This window comes from Prunus persica, chromosome G7, assembly GCF_000346465.2.
Source record: "Prunus persica cultivar Lovell chromosome G7, Prunus_persica_NCBIv2, whole genome shotgun sequence".
In the NCBI taxonomy this organism is placed as follows: domain Eukaryota; kingdom Viridiplantae; phylum Streptophyta; class Magnoliopsida; order Rosales; family Rosaceae; genus Prunus; species Prunus persica.
The window spans coordinates 5,435,864-5,456,309 of NC_034015.1; the positions used below are offsets into that span (position 1 = coordinate 5,435,864).

The 20,446-nt window shown below is 39.6% G+C and overlaps 1 protein-coding gene and 1 pseudogene across 1 annotated transcript; both read right to left on the bottom strand.

The window, feature by feature from the left end:
• Positions 1,710-3,933, bottom strand: LOC109950141 (vinorine synthase-like). Its single transcript, XM_020567764.1, has 2 exons — positions 2,491-3,933; positions 1,710-1,822 (listed from the first exon to the last, which is right to left on the bottom strand). Exon 1 carries the CDS (start codon positions 3,888-3,890, stop codon positions 2,496-2,498), a length of 1,395 nt encoding a protein of 464 aa, XP_020423353.1. The 5' UTR covers positions 3,891-3,933; the 3' UTR covers positions 1,710-1,822; positions 2,491-2,495.
• Positions 11,260-11,760, bottom strand: LOC109950326 (annotated as a pseudogene).

Here is a 20,446-nt window from a genome sequence, read left to right on the forward strand (position 1 = left end):
GACGTGTTAGTAGGTTTGATGTGTCACAACAACCATGCAGGTTAGCAATGACGTCTTATAGGAAGTATTTTTTTCATACCAGAAACTGGAAGTACTCTTTATACATACCCTTAAATGTGATTAATCATAAAAACACATTAACATATTCTGTTTCTCCAACCGACGTCTAAGTACTATATAAATAGTATAAAAGGAAAACTTCGATAACATTAGACGACGATTTTAGAAAAATAGAGACCTCTAAAGACTGTTACATGTCAAGAACAACATAAACACCGACGTAAAGAAAGTTATCCACGTCTCTATTTGAAGGAATACCGTCGTGTATAACCTAGAAACCGCCGTGATTAACATATACTACATTCACTAAACTAAAAAACTGACATCTAAAATATATAAAAAAGCAAAAAACAGAAAACTTCGACAAACTTAAATGACGCTTACAGAAAAGAACAAACGTGTGAAGTATATTACATGTCAATAATCATAAACTAACTGACGTAAAATATATTAACTATGACACGCGCATGGAATGACCGTCGCTTATAAATTTTTCCATGTTGCTATGGAGGAAAACACCACCTTGTTAAATATATTTCACGTCTGTTTCTTACGAGAATCGACGTTTAAATGATAAAAAAAGCCCCTTGGACAAAATTAGACGACGCTTTTTTTATAACACTGACATCTGAAAGATTTAACATGGCACAACTTTACTGAGAACCGACGTAACAATTCCTAACCATGACTCCTGTGGTTATCCGTAGACATTAAAAATTATTTTGACGATGTGCACAGGAAAAGAAACACCTTGGATTAGAGCTTGAAAGGCAGTTCACGTAAAATAACAGACGTGGTTAAATCCTTCATTACGTCCCAAGAATCCAATTTGTCAACGCTGGTATGTCACTTACCACGTCGGTTTTTGTATAGGCCTTGACGTGGTTGGCCTTTTAAAAGTCGCTTTTCGCTTTTTATAACCCTCTTTGACGTGTGTATTCTCTGAGATGTCAATTGTTTTAGATGAACTGATGTGCAGAAGAGCTATCACGACAGTTAATGAAACTGAGTTGCCTTTATTTCCCTCTTTAGACGACGGTAATTATTAATCGGTGGGAGTAGTGTTTTCCAAATTCGTCGGTTGGAGAACTATCCTGTCGTGTTATTCTTAAATATACGATGTGCATTATTTTTATGACCGTCGTCGTGTTATTCCTAAATATACTACGGGTGGTTGCAGTTCGGTAACCGCGAATTTTTACCTAAACCGCAACTCAACCAACTATTTGCGGTATGGTGATTTTTGAAACCGCAAACTGACCGCATTACAGTGAATTAGCGGTTTAAAACCGCAAGTTCTTTTTGTGCCATAAAAATTCAATCTTCCACATTTTAGGCATAGTTTTGATGCTTCTTTTGAAGCCTTTTGAGTTCAAGCATACTTTAACCCAAAAATATAAATTCACAACCTCAACTTCTCAAGCATATATAAATTCACAACCTCCTCAACTTCTCAAGCATTCACAACCTAAAGAAAATTAAAGTTTCAATTCCAAGCATTCCAATTAAAGTTAAACTTCTCAAGAATTCACAACCTCAACTTCTCAAGCATTCCAATTCCAAATCCTTTAAAGTTACAAACCAAAAGGAAAATGCAATGCAAAATGAATTAAAGTTACAAACCAAGGGAAAAATCCAACTCAAAGTTAATTAAAGTTACAAACTAAAAGGAAAATGCAATGCACCAATGTTACAAACTCAAGTGTTGGTGGTGGTTAGTAGATTTGAAGGACCTGTTGTGTTGTTTGAGCACCAATGCTATCTACAAATAAAACAATATAAGTTTAATACATTTTATTATAAGAAGAAGCATAAATAACATAAGCATAAATAAACTAATTACTTACAAGATAAGTGGTCTTATTATACAACGGCTATGATTAAACAATAAAATGCAATTTTTATTTTTTTAAAAATATAGTCGCAGTTTGCGGTAACCGCAAATTGTGAAAATCAAATACCGCAACCGCAACCGCAAATGCAGTTTGGTTCTTCATACCAAATATGCGGTTCGGTTTCTCACGATTGTGGTTCTATTGCAATTAAATATCGTTTGATTTTTGCGATTTTTCGTTCTAAAATGCCACCCCTAAAATATACTACCCGCCACAAAATCACATGCGGAATTGCGAACCACGACGCCTATTCCGCCCACTGTATTATCAAAAGATTTTGGCCAATAGCTTTTCCACCATACATAGAAGTGCAAAAGTTTGCTACTTAGTTTGGTTGTACTAGGGACATCAATACTCAAATGAATCCAATATAAATAAAAAAGCAATCCGTTCCAAAAGATTGAAACTCAATACACTCTCTCTAATATTTTATATGACATTTGATTACAAACTAGCTATTAGTCTGGTAGTATTTTTCTTCATGCATGACACCCAACTTATTTATTTATAATCCACGGGAAGAGATAATTCACACCTTTTTCACATATTAGATTTCAACTTTATTGAAGACTTGATATCAAACATTGTTTGTGCTGGGGTTGAGGGAACCAAATATGCAAGGAGCTCTTCGTCAGACTCCAATATGGCCATTTCTTGTTCATCAAGGGTCACCCAAGCTTCAATTCCATCACAAAACTTTGTATCCACCAACGCAATTACGTTCTTATAGCCGCCTTTGCTGGTGACCCACGTAGGTTTTCCCCATCCGAAGTCCATTTCATACAGAGGGAGCTTGCACAGACTTGTGGCCCAATAAAGATTGATGTCCTTAGTGCTCTTCAGAAGTTGGCCCCTCTCTCTAATGCATTCAAACACTGCCAAGAATCCCTCCACACCTTTAAATCTGTTTGCCTTCTCAATGACAAAATCTGTCAAACCTTTCCTCATCGTGCTCACCAACTCGTGTAATTGGGTCTCATCCTCTTTGAACAAGATTGGAAGTGGCCAAAACCAATTCCCCATGGCATTTTGTGGCAGCTCCGGGAGCATTCTCCTTCGCAAGTTTACCATTTGGAACAAAACTGTTGGCCTGATTGGAGTCCCAGGCTTGGACTTATGAAAAGCAGCAATAGCACATTTTAAGATGATTGCCAAAACTAGTTGTACGTTTGTGGGGATGAAGTTTGGGACAACACCCTCAATTTTGGCCTTGAGACTTGCCATCTTTGAGACATCAAACACAAATTTCCTAGTGGTTAAATTTTCACTAGGCGTTTCCAAGGTCTTTGGGATGGCCGGTAAGTCTCTAGACGGCAACAAATTTCCTCCATTAAACTCCGGCAACGCTAATTGCCCTCCAACTCCATCATCATATTGATCTTCATCACGATTTATGGCGGCCCATGTTCGTGCGAATGTGTAGAGCGATGTTACATCTGCAATTTTGTGCGAAGGAGATACTGCAATAGCAATTCCTCCGCAGTTAAAAAAATTGATTTGAACAAGCAAAAGAACAGACCCCAAGGCTACTTGAGCTGTTTCATAATCGGTCTCGGGGATCAAGTGATGGATTAACTTGGGCTCTGGTTGTTGAAGAAAATCTGCAAGCTGGCAGTTAACCCTAGCTTCCAAGAAATGAGCCCCTTCGTCGTTGCACTCGATGAACGCAGGACCTTTGAGCCGGCCAGCCAATGGATAGAAGAGAACCAAAGTTTTGGATAGAGACTCTTGCAAGCGCTTAGAAGCATTGGAAACAAAACCGGCACCATGCCAATGGTTGGTGTACAAAAACACGAGGGTTCCATATAACGTAGGAGGTAAAATTTGATCCAAAAGAGAGAGCTTGAGAGCTTTAAGGTGATAAGGAGTCGGAGATAATGGCTTAATGATCTTTCTTGAGGTGATTTCGACAAGAGAACGGATAGAACTACCCATTTCCAATTGAATTAGAAAGACTCCCTCAAACTTTGGATTGGAACCAAGATTATATGTGTGTATATATAGATATACAGAGAGCTTCCATTGAGGGATCCCTCAAATAAGCTTATTTGAGGGACACTCCTTGTAGGCCCCACTCCGGATTGTATTTCACTAATCCAAACCGTCTATTTTGTAGATACTCATTCAAAGATCATCTCTACAAAAAATCACTTGAATCCGATATCATTTGACCACTCAATTAAGTTATTGAAATTTTAGCATTTTCTTGAAGTACCGTGTTCATTGATTTTGTAAGACACAATTGGATGTCGAAACGGTTTCCGATTTGTCTAATTTTTTGTTAGGATGATCTATGAATGAAGACCTAAAAAATAGATGGTTTGGATCATTGAGAAAAAAATTGTAGGGTACCCTAAAGGGCGTCCCTCAAATAAAATTATTTGAGGGATCCCTCAATAGAAGGGGACTGTATATATATATATACCAATAATTTTAGCCCAAGGTTGTCTTATGCTTCCTTGTTGGTCCCCCTTGTAGTGCTTTTCTGTAGAACGCAACAGAGTGGACACGCAATAGAGTTAACCCAAGTTAAATAATTATTTTGGTCCAGACTTATATGATTCATAATTTGTATATGATGCTTTAGGATCTCGAGCCTCTACATTTAGAGTTTATTTATTTATTCGTATTTTGTAAAATCTTCACCATCCTAATAATCTAACCATTTAAAACCAAACACATAATCAAACCTTTAAAAAATAATAATAATAAAAAATCAAATAACTTCAAATATTTAAAAATAATATTTAAAAGTCACATAATCTAAAAATTAGAAAACCAGAAATGCAACTTCCCCTCTCCACCCTTACCCTGGCCGCCACCACCAACACCATCCCCCATCTTTCTCCCCCAGCCCACCCAAACACCACCCAAGCCGCTATACCGTTCACCATCTCTCTCTCCCCTTTAATAATCTTTCTCCATATTCTTCACAGCCCTGCCTTAATTACCCCTAACCTTTCGTGAAGAAGCCTATAGCCTCCCTCCCACCCACCTCATGGAAAGGGAGTGGATTTTTCTTTCATGTTTTTTTATTTAAACAAATATTTGTTAAATTTAAATAAATTTTCTGATGAAAAGGAAAATTAAATTCTTATATTGTTGACATGTCATGCCTTTTAAATAGTTAGATTATTAGGATGGTCAAGATTTTGCGAAATGCGAGAAAATACGTAAACTCTAAATTAGGAGCTCGGGATTCATATTTCAGTACTAACTACTAATGATGATTGAAAATGGAGGCTTCCATCCGTATCTCCCTCATATATGATAACTAAGTTATTATCAGTTTATAATCCAAACACAAAATGCAAACTGTGCGAGTTCTTAATTAGTTCATTGAACCGTTTCTCAAGAAAATTTGGAAAATGGTGTTACCTCCTAAAATTAAGAATTTTTGTTGATTTTTTCGTTCAAAATAAAGTAAATACTCGGGATAAGCTTTTTTATTATTATTATTATTTTTATTTTTTATTTTTTTGGGGGTCAATAGGGATAAGCTTTCTTAGGTTATGGACATAGATAATATTTGTCTACTTTTGTAATAATAACACTGTCCACTTTTGCCAGGCAAATCTGGAATGCTTTGCGAAGCTTTCTGGATATTTCTATTCCATTAGGAAGATTTATGATTAAAAATGAGTTCTTATGTTGAAAACGAATATGCCAGCAAATAGTTATAAAAAAAAATTCCTACAAATAAAACGAACAAATGCTCCCAATCATGCAAAATCCAGTGCACAATATTCCTTTTTCAATTTTAAAAAAGCGGTAATATTTTATTGATAAAACATAATAAAGTACAAAGTAGTCATAGTGTCAAATATGAGGAAACTGAAGAGCAAAAAGGTAACTTAAGTTTCACTATTAAAACTGAACCTTGTCTAAAGGAACAATTGCTCCAAACCACTACACTAGTTGGTCATTTACAAGCATATAGATTTTTGTTATATAGAACTTTGCTTAACCTCTTCCTCACCATTTTTTCTCTTATAATATTCGTTTTCTTGCTACGTAATGTAATGCCCAAAGTTTTCTCTTATAATATTCATTTTTAATTTTTTCTTCTAATAAACAAAGTAGGACCCAAGATTTGTACGTGATGCTTCAGTGCCAACTGATAATTATTAATGGACCATATTTTTTTTAAGAGTTAGGCAGCTCATTGACCCATTCTTCAAATTAGCTACCCTTCTACACACCCACCCATCTACTGGTTTACAATTTCTTTGTACTAATTTGATGAATATGCTAATTGGTGTCACCAAACAAACAAAAATATAAGCAAGGATATGGAATAGGTGAAGAATCTGGCACACGGTAAAGATAATAAAGCAAAGAAAAACAAAAGAAGTTGCAGCACAGGAAGTTCGAGCCCTAATGTATGTATTTCTTTGCCTGTGCCTTCTAACATTAGAGATAATGCAAATGTCCAGTCAGATATCCAACTCCAAGTTGAAAATGTCAAGTGTTGGATTATTATAGCAACCTCATATAATTCTCTAACTTGGACGCAAAATCCCACAATAACCAAAAACAGTTCTGCATCTTCCTATCTGAACAAAACAGATTTTAAACTTACAAAACTTGAAAAACACCAGCCGTAATGCAAACTAGGGCATCATTTGAAGTGCTCTCTTTCCCCTCCCTATTGTGTTAATCAAAACCACCCAGCGGCGCTAGTTCTGGTTCAGGGAAGGGTCAATGCTAGGATCTTGCTTCAAAGCGATTTCTGCAGTTGTTCCTTATCCAAGCGAGTCTTGCAAGAAAATAGGAGTTCATATTGAGCTCCAAATATACGTTGGCGCTTTAGCCAAAAACACTTCTTCTGCAATTCATGCGGTTGTGTCTTTATGACCAGATATTGTTTCTTGATTTCCATTTCAAACTGCTCTCTGGACTTTTTATCAATATGAGGTGATCGCAACACAGTATATAAGACTTGTTGATGCTCAAAAATGGTTCGACACTTTTGGGCCCAACTTAGTGATGTATTTGCCTTCGGAATGTCCTGGGCCTCATTGGAGCGGCTGATCTCCACAAATAAGAACGCTCGGTAAGGCCTAGGGCACCGGTTGAAGCCTCTCCGATGCTTAAGTGAGTATGGAGTGAATAGCAAACTGGACAGGGTAATGGCTAAGTATGCCGAAAGTTCCCGTTACCTCCATTTTGGGACTTGTGCCCCTTTTATAAGTCTTGAGATGTGTGCATGTTGTGTATAATTTCGATGTGGGACTGTAGACATCCATTATGGGTGTTCCTCGTGTCCAAAGGATGCTTTGGGGTCTGGCCTTGCGCTTGGCAGTCAAGGGTGCCAAATCATTCCTTACCGATTCCTTCTTTTGTCTACGTGTCGTTCCTCTGTTGGTTAGTTAATTGTGGTATAAACAGGAGTCCGCCAAGTTCCCATCTGAGAAAGCTTATTAGTTGGGGACTTTCTTTTTTTTCTTCGGTGCCTCTGGCTTGCCGAAGGCCTAACTCAGCGCTCCGTTCGTTCGCACAGTGCCGTTTGATGACCTTGTCTGGGGCGAGGAGCCTGGGCTTTTCTTAGGAGGTGTTTGGTCTTTTTGTTTGAGGCATCCTCCAGGTTTCCTAAAGGTCACCAAATTGGTTATGCCATTCGGTAGTCATGTTCTTCTGAATGGCATGGCCTAGTTTGTTCTTCTGGGTGCTCCGATGGCGTTATTGTCGCTTGGGCTTCTACATGTGGTGTGTTCATTGGGAAGCGGAGACGACTACACAGAATGGCGCTTAGCCTTATGTGCTCAGCATGCAGATAGTCTCCTCCTTTGATTGGTGCCACGTGTCGCCACACACATGCGTAGCAGGGTAATTATGGCTTTGGTTGGGTTTTGGAGTTATATCGGTCACTCATTTTCCTATAAATAGGAGTGACTCCAGATGGAGGAGTCCCTTGTGTCCGTGTGAGCAATTTCGAGAGCTTTGCAAAGGCGATTTCCTGCGAGTACCTTCGGCAGCCAAGGCAATTTTTGGCAACATTTTCACGGGGGAGTGATTTCTGGCGAACTTCCACCATCTTAAAAACAAGGTATTTCCGCCTTTTCCATCCTTTTTTTTATTAAATGCACCTTTATGGCTTAAACTAGACTATGAACATGTATGAACATGAAGAACGTTCGGTAGTTTAGTTGTCGTAGGTAGCGATAGCCGTAGGACTCCATAGCTTGATCTTTTGCATGGCATTTAGTTTCCTTTTTTCTTGTTTGTAGATGTCCAATAGCGAGTCTTGGTATGATAGTAAATAACCTTTAGCAACGGATATGATATAGTCATACGCTTCGGATATTATCCGTTGCTGAAGGTTATTTACGAGATTGCCTTTGACATAATCTCCGATGTGTAAGTTGTTACCATGTGCCAAAAGAGTGTTGACCTCCGATGCCTAAACCTTTAACAACATCGAGGAATAAATTAGCACTGATGCTAAATACTCATTATGGCATCAATGATTTTGATTATACTGATGCATATTATGACTCACCACATCAAAAAAGATGCTACTGACAGGACCCGCCCCGGATTTCCTCAAAAATCGAGATGAATCCCGTCTTGTTATCGACATCACCCCGATTCCGGGACCACTTACTAAAAACCGAGACTTCCTACCAAAAATTTGGCAGAGTCTCCCTTGTAAATTGAACATTTCCCCAAATTTCAACCTGCTCAAAATTCACAGTTTAATATCCCAACCAACAACATGCTTCTAAACGAATAAACAGTTTACTACAAAGGCCTCTGGCCTCATAACTCAAATCCTAGCACGGGCGATAACAAAGCATATTGGAGAAATTCGATTACAACAAAACAGAGTTTAATGGGAATTAAATGATGAAAGATTCCTACGAAAGCTCAAGATTTGGAAGCACACGATCTGGCTCGGCTGGGGAGCACAATCAACTACTGGTTGGGGAGCGCAGACCAGAAAAGTGTGAGTGGACAAAAATAAAGTTGAGTTCAGTGTAAACCAACATAATATAACCCCCACCATTTAGAAAACCATGCAAGAAATCAAAATGCATCTCAAAACCATCATAGTCAAGTATATACATATCAAGTTAAATCAATACCGGATACCAAGTCCGAAATCCATAAAGAACACTTTACAAACTCACCATTCAAATATTATAAGTCCCGATACTAAACTCTCGAAAGCGTACCCATTGGCACGACCGGCAAGGAAGTATTCTCACCGAAAAACAAGAACGAATGAATAGTCGTATATATATACATATAAACATATAATATAAGAGATATATATAATATAAATATGACAATCACCTAGTTGTATCGGGGATTGGATTGTTTGACTAGTCCACATGGAAAAGCCCGCATAAAAGAATTCCTCAATTGACCATGTGGCTAGGGAACGAGCCGTCCAAATGGAGGACTAACTCTCAACCAACACGTACGGCCGAGACCCTCAAAACTCGTACGCTTATGACCAGTCCTACGCGCGCAGACTACCCAATCAAGGGTCTACAGCAACACCCCATCAAGGATGCCCCGGTTTCCAACATTTCAAAGTATCTCAAGTTTCCGTATCCAAGTTCCAAATCCGGGGAGGAACATAGGGTAGTGCTTATAGCACTCCAAACTGACATTCTATACTCAATTCTTTCTACAATCTCATCTCAAAAACCCAAGTACTCCTCACATAGACAATTATAGATAGAATTTCTCAAAATCCATAAATACATACTCAAGATACTCAAAATATGTCAACCCAAAATATATTGCCAATGCATCATAAAAATATCAATCTCAACAATTGAATAAATAATATATCCAATACACCATGAAAACATTATGCATACTTTTTTCCCATCATAAAACCATGTATAAGATTTGAAACCAAAGTCCACTCACAGGTAATCCCATGCTGCTTGACCCTGAGAGGGTCCCGCTTACTGCGTGTGTGTGGTTGGAGTACATATTTCAGAATGTGAATACAAGATTAATACAAAGCGTTTCGAACGAGAACTTTGAATTAAAATCCTAGTTTCCCGGGTTTCTAGTGAGTGTACGAGGAACGGGACAATCTAAAAGTTCCTAAGGGTTCCACAAGGTTTAGGATACACATCTCGTAAGTTTGTTCCGAAACGGACGGTTAGATTACTCACGATCCCAAGATCGAACGTTTATCGTAAAACGCAAATTTTAAGTTATTGAATCGGAACATGCGGGGCTCCGATTTACAATCCGCGAATTCCTACACGATCCTAGGAATGTCTAGAGTAACATATATTGGAATGGAGTCGATCTAATGGTCTGAACCTATCGAACCCGGATAACGCACAATAGGCATAAATCCATTCGATAGTCAACCAACATCGAAATTGAAATCCGATCACACCTACGCACTCGTGAGGACCAGGAGAACACATTGGGATAAAATGCACCTTTTTCTACAGTGACCATGAGCCACCACATGCGCCGGCAGTGCGTGGGTGTCCCAAGCGATAACACTTCGTCGAAAAATCTCAAATTAAGGCTCAAGACTCTTACCCTAGGTGTAACACCTTATTTGGAGTCACTTTTGTTCTTGGGCCTACCCCAAAAAGTGACCGAAAGTGGCCGGAATCGCGATCCCAAAACCATCCGAACCCTAAATCCAAAATTAACCCACTTACGCTAGAAATTTCTGAAATCCTACCTAACCATCAGCTAGATCATGGAAAATAGGTGGAAATCCATACCTTACACTACAAATTTGGTGGAGATTTGAGAGAGAACGAGTGGTGGAAATTTTCTGTGAAAAACCAGCTCGTTTTTTACGAAATCTGACGGCTGGCTGGCGGCTCACGACGAGAGGTGGGCTGGGGAATGACGATGAGGTCTGGCTGGATATTTTGGTATCGGCCTTGTGGCCCGAGTTGGGATGTGGCGAAGGTGGTGGCTCGTTGAGCCACCGGCTGGAGAGAAAAATCGAAGGGGAGGGGGAAGCTCGTGCGGGGAGAGAGAGAGAGAGTGAGGAGAGAGAGAAAATCAGATTTTTAATCAAACCCTTTTTGAAATATTTACAATTTTGACACTGAGTTTCTTTTGATTGTAACTTCTTCGTTACAACTCCGAATAGAGTCCACTACGTGTCTACAGACTCATCTCAGTACGATCTACCGAAACATACTAGTCTCTACCCCAAACTTTTTCCGGGTAAGAAAATGACCAAAATACCCCTACCCCAAGGGTAAATTCGTAAATTCATATTTAGGGTTTAATTGGAGTCGGGGTGTTACAACCTACCCCCATTATAAAAATTTCGTCCTCGAAATTTACGTACCTATCAATGGAAGAGATAAGGGTACTTGGCCCGTATCTGCGCCTCGGGCTCCCAAGTAACTTCTTCAACAGTTTGACTTCTCTACAAAACTTTCACTAAAAGAATGGATCTGGAGCGCAACCTTTGTTCTTTCCTATCTAGGATCTGCACAGGTTGCTCTTCATATGTCGAATCTTCTCTCAACTCCACGGGTTGATGTTCTAGAACATGAGAAGGTTCGAGCATGTACTTCCATAGCATGGATACATGAAACACGACATGGATTCGAGATAGTTCTATAGGTAGGGCAAGTCTATAGGCAACTGGTCCAATGCGTTCAGTGATCTCATAAAGTCCAATATAACGAGGGCTTAACTTCCCACATTTACCAAATCTCATCACACCTTTCCAAGGAGATAGCTTCAAGAATACCCAATCTCCAACAGCAAACTCAAGATCCTTGGACCTGTTATCCGCATAACTCTTCTGTCGGTCTTGTGCGGTTTTCAACTTCTCCCTAATCATCTTCACCTTCTCGATTGTTGCTCGGATACTGTCTACCTTTTCACTTTCTTGTCACCCACCTAATTCCAACAAATAGAAGTTCTACACTGCCTCCCACACAAAGCCTCATACAGAGCCATCTCAATGCTCGAATGATAACTGTTGTTATATGTAAGCTCCACCAAAGCAAGGTGAGTATCCCAATTATCTTTCAGCTATAAACACAAGATCTCAACATGTCTTCCATGGTCTGAATGGTTCTTTCCGACTGTCCATCAGTCTGTGGGTGGAAAGCAGTACTAAAACGTAACTTGGTACCCATAGCCTCATGTAAACACTTCCAAAATCGATACCAGCGCTCACACAATGGATACCAGCGCTCCATGCAACCTCATTATCTCATCCAAAAAGAGTTTAGCTAATTTTGACAAGGAATAGGTTTCTTTTGTAGGTAGAAGATGGGCGAATTTGGTGAATCAATCAACTATCACCCAAATTCCATCATGCCCTTTAAAAGTACGTGGAAGTTTGAAAATGAAGTCCATTGTGATATGCTTCCACTTCCATTCAGGGATCGAAAGTGGCTGCATAAGTCCAGATGGTTTCTATCGCTTCGCTTTCACTTGTTGACAAATCAGACATCTGCTCACATACTTAGCAATATCACCCTTCATATGCGGCCACGAGTAGTACTCACGTAGAGTCCGATACATCTTAGTACTACCTGGATGCATAGAGTAAGTGGAACAATGAGCTTCCTCCATAATTTCTTTTTTCAAGTCATCCTTGCTCTTGGGTACACAGAGACGAGTTCCAGTCACCAAGGACCCGTCTTCTCTTATTGCATAATCCGTCTATGTACCGTTCTCTACTTCCAACCTTATCACGCACAGATTAGGGTCTTCCAATGGGGCTGTAATCACCCGCTCAGTTAGAATAGGCCTCACATGCAAACTAGCAAGTATTCCTCCCTGTTGAGTCATTTCCAAACCCACACCGTCCTTCCGCAGTTCCACCAATAATGGAAGATAGGGCATTCTGAGATGAGCTAAGTTTCCACTGCCCTTCCTACTCAGCGCATCTGCTACCACATTTGCTCTGACGGGATGATGCTCAATCATACAGTCATACAGTCATAATCCTTAATCAATTCCACCCAACGCCGCTGTCTCATATTCAACTCCCTCTGAGTGAAAAATTACTTGAGGCTCTTGTGATCAGTGAAAATCTGACACGTCTCACCATACAAGTAATGCAGCTAAATCTTGAGAGCAAACACCATTGCAGCAAGTTCCAAGTCATGGACAAGATAATTCTGCTAATGCTTCTTGAGTTGCCTCGAGGAATAAGCAATCACCCAATCATGCTGCATCAGAACACATCCCAAGCCTTGTAAAGATGCATAACTATAGATCATAAAGTTCCCCGAGTTATCCGGAAGAGCCAAAACAAGTGCGGTGGTTAACTGCTTCTTTAGCTCCTGAAAACTCTGTTCACACTCCTCCGTCCACTCAAACTTAACATCTTTCCTTGACAACCGAATGAGAGGTGCTGCTATCGAAGAGAACCCTTCCACAAATCAATGATAGTAACCTGCTAACCCCAGAAAATTCCGTACTTCCGTCACGCTTGTGGGTTGCACCCAATTCACAATAGCTTCTACTTTGCGAGGGTCCACATAGATTCCTTCTGCATATATCACATGTCCAAGGAAGTCCACTCTATCCAACCAAAATTGACACTTATTGAACTTGGCATAAAGCTGCTTCCTTCTCAAAGTATTCAACACCAACCTCAGATGTTTCTTATGACTCTCCAAAGTTTGGGAATATACAAGGATGTCGTCTATGAACACAATCACAAAGCGATCCAAGTAAGGTCGGAACACTCTGTTCATGAGATCCATAAACACTGCTGGGGCATTTGTCAATCCGAAAGGCATCACCAAGAACTCATAATGGCCGTAACGAGTCCTGAATGCTGTCTTGGGAATATCTTCTTCTCGTACTCTGAGTTGATGATATGCCGATCTCAGATCAATCTTGGAAAAATACTTGGCACCCTTCAACTGATAGAACAAGTCATCGATTCGAAGCAAATGATATCAATTACGAATTGTCGCCTTGTTCAACTGCCTGTAGTCAATACAAAGTATCATGGTCCCATCCTTCTTCTTTACAAACAACACCGGCGCAGCCCCAGGGGAAACATTAGATCAGATGAATCCAAGATCAACCAATTCCTGCAATTGAGTCTTCAATTCACGCAATTCTGCTAGTGCCGTCCTATAAGGAGCTTGATGAATTGGATTCATGCCTAGAAAGAGTTCAATAGTGAACTCGGTTTCTCTCTGAGGAGGAAAACCAGGAAGATCATCTTGAAAGACATCCGGAAATTCACGAACAACAGGGACGTCTTCCAGATTCAGAGTGACTCCACGAGTATCTATGATGTGGACTAAGTATCCCACACATCCCTTCCCGAGTAACCTTTTTGCCTTTATGGCTGAGATGAGACAAGACTGGAGAACTCTACGCTCTCCACAGAATACAACTTCAGGTTGTCCCGGACTTTTAAGTACGACCCTTTCCGAAAACAATCCATCGATGCACGTTGTTTCTCCAACCAATCCATTCCTAAGATGATGTCCAGATCAATCAAGTCCAAGGGGATCAAATCGGCTTCCAACATTGCATCACCCACTTGGACATAACAACCCCTGAAAACCATGTCCGCAAACAGGACATCCCCCGTAGGTAAAGAAATGCTAAAGCTTCCTGTCATGGTTGTCAGTTTAACACTGGCATATGGTACGAAACTAGGTGCAATCCACTAACCAGTAATCAGTCACATGGGCATTTGTCTAAATAAATTGTCAATCTCAACCCAAACAGTTCCTTTGCTAACTGTGATGTACTTGTCATCATCTAGTTAGCAATCTCTCCTACCCTTCCTTGGTCACTCACAATACATTCCTATTCCAACTTACTACTACCCAGTCGAACCTTCTCTAAGGGTTCATCGTAACTTCCCAACAGGATTAACTTCGGCCTCACACCAGCCAACCCAATAGGCATTCGTTAAAGCCGTTTCGAGATCACAAGAATTACCTTATGGTCTCATCAGAATAAGAAACAGAATCTTGTTACAACCAAAATCGCTACTCCTTAAAAGAGTTAGTCAACTCTCACAATCAACCCAACAACCTTACTAATCGGAAGTAAAAATTCACAACGTGTTAGAGGAAACGAACTCGTGAAACGTACTTGGAACGTCTTATGAGGTCAACCACACCAAAGAGGCATTCTTCTAGAATGGAACACTAGACGCTTAACACTACTAAGGGAACACACAAGGTATGGACTCCACAGGAAATTGAATCTAATGCTCTGATACTAAGCTTCACAGGACCCGCCCGAATTTCCTCTAAAACTAAGACGAATCCAGCCTTGTTACCGACATCAACCCAATGTCGAGCCCACTTACTATAAACCGAGACTTTATACCAATATTTGGCAGAGTCTTCCCTATAAATTGAACATTTTCCCAAATTTCAACCTGCTCAAAATTCACAGTTCAATATCCCAACCAGCAACATGCTTCTAAAGGAATAAACAGTTTACTACAAAGACCTCCGGCCTCGTAAATCAAACCCTAGCATGGGCGATAATATAGCATATCCAATAAATTGGATTACAACAAAATAGAGTTCAATGGGAATTAAATGTTGAAAGATTCCTACAAAGGCTCAAGATTTGGAAGCACACGATCTGGCTCGGCTGTGGAGCTCAGTCAACTACTGGCTAGGGGGCGCAAACCAGAAAAGTGTGAGTGGACAAAAATAAAGTTCAGTTCAGTGTAAACCAACATAATATAACCCCACCGTTTAGAAAACCATGCAAGAAATCCAAATGCATTCCAAAACCATCATAGTCAAGTATATACATATCAAGTTAAATAAATACCGGATGCCAAGTCCGAAATCCATAAAGTAAACTTTGCAAACCCACCATTCAAATATTAGAAGTCCCAAAACTAAACTCTCGAAAGTATACCCATTGGCACGACCGGCAAGGAAGTATCCTTACCGAAAACAAGAACACATATATATATATACATATAAATATATAATATAATAGATATATATATATATAATATAAGAGATATATATATATAATATAAATATGACAATCACCTAGTTGTATCGGGGAAACAATCCAACTGGGGGATTGTTTGACTAGTCCATATGGAAGAGCCTGCATAAAAGAATTCCTCAATTGACCATGTGATTAGGGAACGAGCTGTCCAACTGGAGGACGAACTCTCAGCCAGCACGTACGGCCGAGACCCTTAAAACTCGTACGCCTGTGACCAGTCCTATGCGCACAAACTACCCAATCAAGGGTCTACAGCAACACCCCATAAAGGATGCCCCTGGTTCTGAATTTCCAAGTATCTCAAGTTTCCGTATCCAAGTTCCGAATCCGGGGAGGTACATAGGGTAGTGCTTATAGCACTCCAAACTGACATTCTATACTCAATTCTTTCCACAATCTCATCTCAACAACCCAAGTACCCCACACATAGACAATTATAGATAGAATTTCTCAAAATTCATAAATATAAACTCAAGATACTCAAAATATGTCAAAACCCAAAATATGTTGCCAATGCATCATAAAAATATCAATTTCAACAATTGAATAAATAATATATCCAATACACCATGAAAACATTATGCATACTTTTTTCCCATCATAAAACCATGCATAAGATTTGAAAACAAAGTCCACTCACAGGTAGTCCCACGCTGCTTGACTATGAGAGGGTCCCGCCAGCTGCGTGTGCGTGATCGGAGCACCTATTTCAAAATGCGAATACGAGATTAATACAAAGCGTTTCGAAAGAGAACTTTGAATTAAAATCCTAGTTTCCTGGGTTTATAGTGAGTGTACGAGGAATGAGACAATGTGAAAGTTCCTAAGGGTTCCACAAGGTTAGGATACACGTCCCTTAAATTTGGTCCGAAACGAACGGTTAGATTGCTCACAATCGCACGATCAGACGTTTATCGTAAAATGCAAACTTTAAGTTATTGAATCGGAACATCCGGGGCTCTGATTCTCGATCCGCGAATTTCTACACGATCCTAGGAATGTCTAGAGTAACATATATTGGAATGGAGTCGATCTAACAGTCTGAACCTATCGAACCTGGATAACGCACAAAAGGAGTAAATTCATTTGATAGTCAAACAACATCCGAATTGAAATCCAAGCACACGTACAAGCTCGTAAGGACCAGGAGAACACATTGGGATAAAATTAACTTTTCTCTACAGTGCCCACGCGCCACCACACGCGCTGGCAGTGCGTGTGTGTCCAAAGTGATAACACTTCGCTAGAAAATCTCAAAATTACGGCTCAAGAGTCTTACCCTAGGTGTAACACCCTATTTGGAGTCACTTTTGTTCTGTGCCTACCCTAAAAAGTGACCGGAATTGCTATCCCAAAACCAGCCGAACCCTAAATCCAAAATTAACCCACTTACGCTGGAAATTTCTCAAATCCAACCCAACCATGAGCTAGATCATGGAAAATAAGTGGAAATCCATACCTTACATGACAAAGTTGGTGGAGAATTGAGAGAGAACGAGCGGTGGGAATTTTTTGTGAAAGCCCGCTCGTTTTTTACGGATTCTAGCAGCTGGCGGGTGGCTCACAACAGGAGGTGGGCTGGGGAATGACGGTGAAGTTTGGCTGGATATTTTGGTATCAGCCTTATGTCCGGAGGTGAGTGGTGGCGAAGGTGGTGGCTCGGTGAGCCACCGGCTAGAGAGAAAAATCGAAGGGGAGGGGAAAGCTCGTGCGGGGAGAGAGAAAAAATCAGATTTTTAATCAAACCCTTTTTGAAATATTTACGGTTTTGCCATTGAGTTTTTTTTGATTGTAACTTCTTCGTTACAACCCCGAATCGAGCCCACTATGTGTCTACGGGCTCATCTCAGTACGATCTACCTAAAATTACCAGTCACTACCCCAAACTCTTTTCGAGCAAGAAAATGACCAAAATACCCCTACCCAAGGGTAAATTCGTAAATTCATATTTAATTAAATAAAATAATTTAATTAAGGAATTTAATTGGAGTTAGGGTGTTACAGCTACGCTGTAGCAAATTATGGTCTATGCATTCGTTTTTTGTGTTTATGCTGAAGTGGAAATTCTACAAATGGTTTGAATTTCTACAAATTTTATTGACCCTTCTAATTATAGGCTTCAGTTTTCATGGACTGCTGATGTTGTTTTTAATTTTTAACATCAGTTGTTATGGCAAAACTGAGGTTGTTATACATGATGTAAATATAGAAACATCACATCCATTTCATATATATTACCATTACAACATCAAAAAGCATATATATATATATAGGTAAACTTATGAGTTCTCCTGCCATTAAACCAAAATCCATCCATCATCCATACATATATAAGCAACATACTATCAAAACAACAAGGAGAATATTCAAACTCAAATCCATTCTAGCACATGACATGCCCATTCATCTCGAACCTCGTCCAATTGCGTTTAGGTGTAAAATTTCTTCTTTTTCTCACTTCTCACATATTGAAATTAAATGAAAAGAGCAATGTAAAGAATCCATCAAATACCAGCTTTCCAGTCAAGCCAAATGTACCTAAAGAGAGATCTCTAAAATTTGAAGAAATTGATGCCCAAAGTGAAGACTATAATCAATTAAGCAATTCACTGAAAAAATTTAGTTTCCATATTATAAAAGAACCTTCCATATACTAATTGCCTAATTTTTCCAGTCATGCTCTAAATCAATCTGTATACCTTTAATTATATCACAACCATACCTTCAAAAAATCTCTCAGCAAGACAATAATCACCCAACAAGGTAACAATTGCAATAATATCCACACTCCATAATCATATTACGTCATGCTAAAAACAAAAGTTGCATATAATTTGTACAAGTACCTTAGTTCGAAATGCAAGAGTACAAGTCCATTTCCCCATTGGTAACTACATATTGTAGAGCAGAACCCATTTTTGGATAACAAGAGACATTAATGTGTTTATATGTATATAGTACAATCCCTACCAGCTGTACAAGTCCATTTCCTTATTGGTAACGACATACTATAGTTCAACTAATTGATGCTTAAACTCAGTCCAGCATGATAAACTAAAGCTTTTGAAGCCATCAAGTTACACTAACAATTTATAAACCAGGGAAAACAATGATGGGAGCCCAACGAAGGAGAATCACAAAGAGCATTGAGATTGGGATCTAGGGGTTTGAACTATGATGGGAGGCCAACAAGGGAGAGATCACTGTCGGGCATAAATGATTGTGCTACTTGAAAGTAATTATTAGACTCATATTGAACTGAACATAGTGTTACCTTACTGAATAACTAACAATCATTTCAGTAACTAAAAACAAAAATAGTGGTTTGCAGATACCTTTTATCTTCCCTGCACATGCAGGCTGTTCATAAAAGTGCGTCGGTGCATATTGTAAACAAAAAGAAAATGACAAACAAATAGTTGTCACATAGAAGCTTTACTTTTCTTATTACTTTATGTGCTAAGTCTTCCTTTATGGTTAGAGCCTCCAAAATCATGCCAATCTGCCAAGAGGCACATATATGTATTAACAAAGAATGACTATGTATTAAATAGCATGCTTTCATTAGTCAGCTGTTCGCAAAAGAAAGGGGAAAAAAGGCAGAACAAAACTATGCAGATTAGAACATTAGCATGCCCTGTACAACTACCAAAGGGCAGGGTGCATAAAATAGAACGCTAAAAACTTTTCTCATGTTACTTCAAATAGAGTAAAGAATAGAAAAACATTGCACCATGCTTGTTGAATTGATACGCTACAAACGACATTTAAGTAAACACTGCAAATGTTGGGCAGTTGTAAGTAAAGAAATGATTACTGTATTTCAAAGAGATTATGATGACTACCTGTTGCTAGCGATATTAACAGTGTTCTTTAGCAAGGATGCCTGCATAAAGCATAAAGGGGATGAAAGAGAAGGTAAACATGTATATGACAAAACAAAGATGCTAGACTAAGTAGAGAACGGAAAATACTAAGTTTGTGACTGATGCTTTCAGGGGAAATGCCCGGCATATCGTCGTATGACTAGGCAAACAGTTTAGAATGATGGTGAAGAAATTATGTGAACTCGGATCGGAGGTCTGCCGTAAGTGTGGTGCCGATCTTCACACATCGATCCAGTTGGTTCTCATGTAAAACAACAGTTTCCAAGTCCTCGGCTTGCTGGGCTTCTGGCATCGACGCTTCATCCCTGGGATCATGTGGGGGTTCTGTGCTGTTTAGCACCCTTGCTAAGGTGAATGTCTCCCTAGGGGGTTTGAGGGAGGCCGATTTGAGTGCCGTCGCATGGCAAGTCTGTGTATTGAGCAGATCTCCCTTGATTACCCCTGTGCTGCGGCAAGTAAGGAATTTCATGAGCAACATATGGGGGGAGAGGTGCACCTTGATTCCAGTGAGTGCCGTTCGGCCTACTATAACATTGTACGCCGTTGGGCAGTCAACAATAAGGAATTGATCGTACACCATAGTCTTTCGTGGAGCCATGCCAAAGGCGATGGGTAGGCTAACACTACCGACTAGCCGAACTAGATCTCCTGAAAAACTAAGGA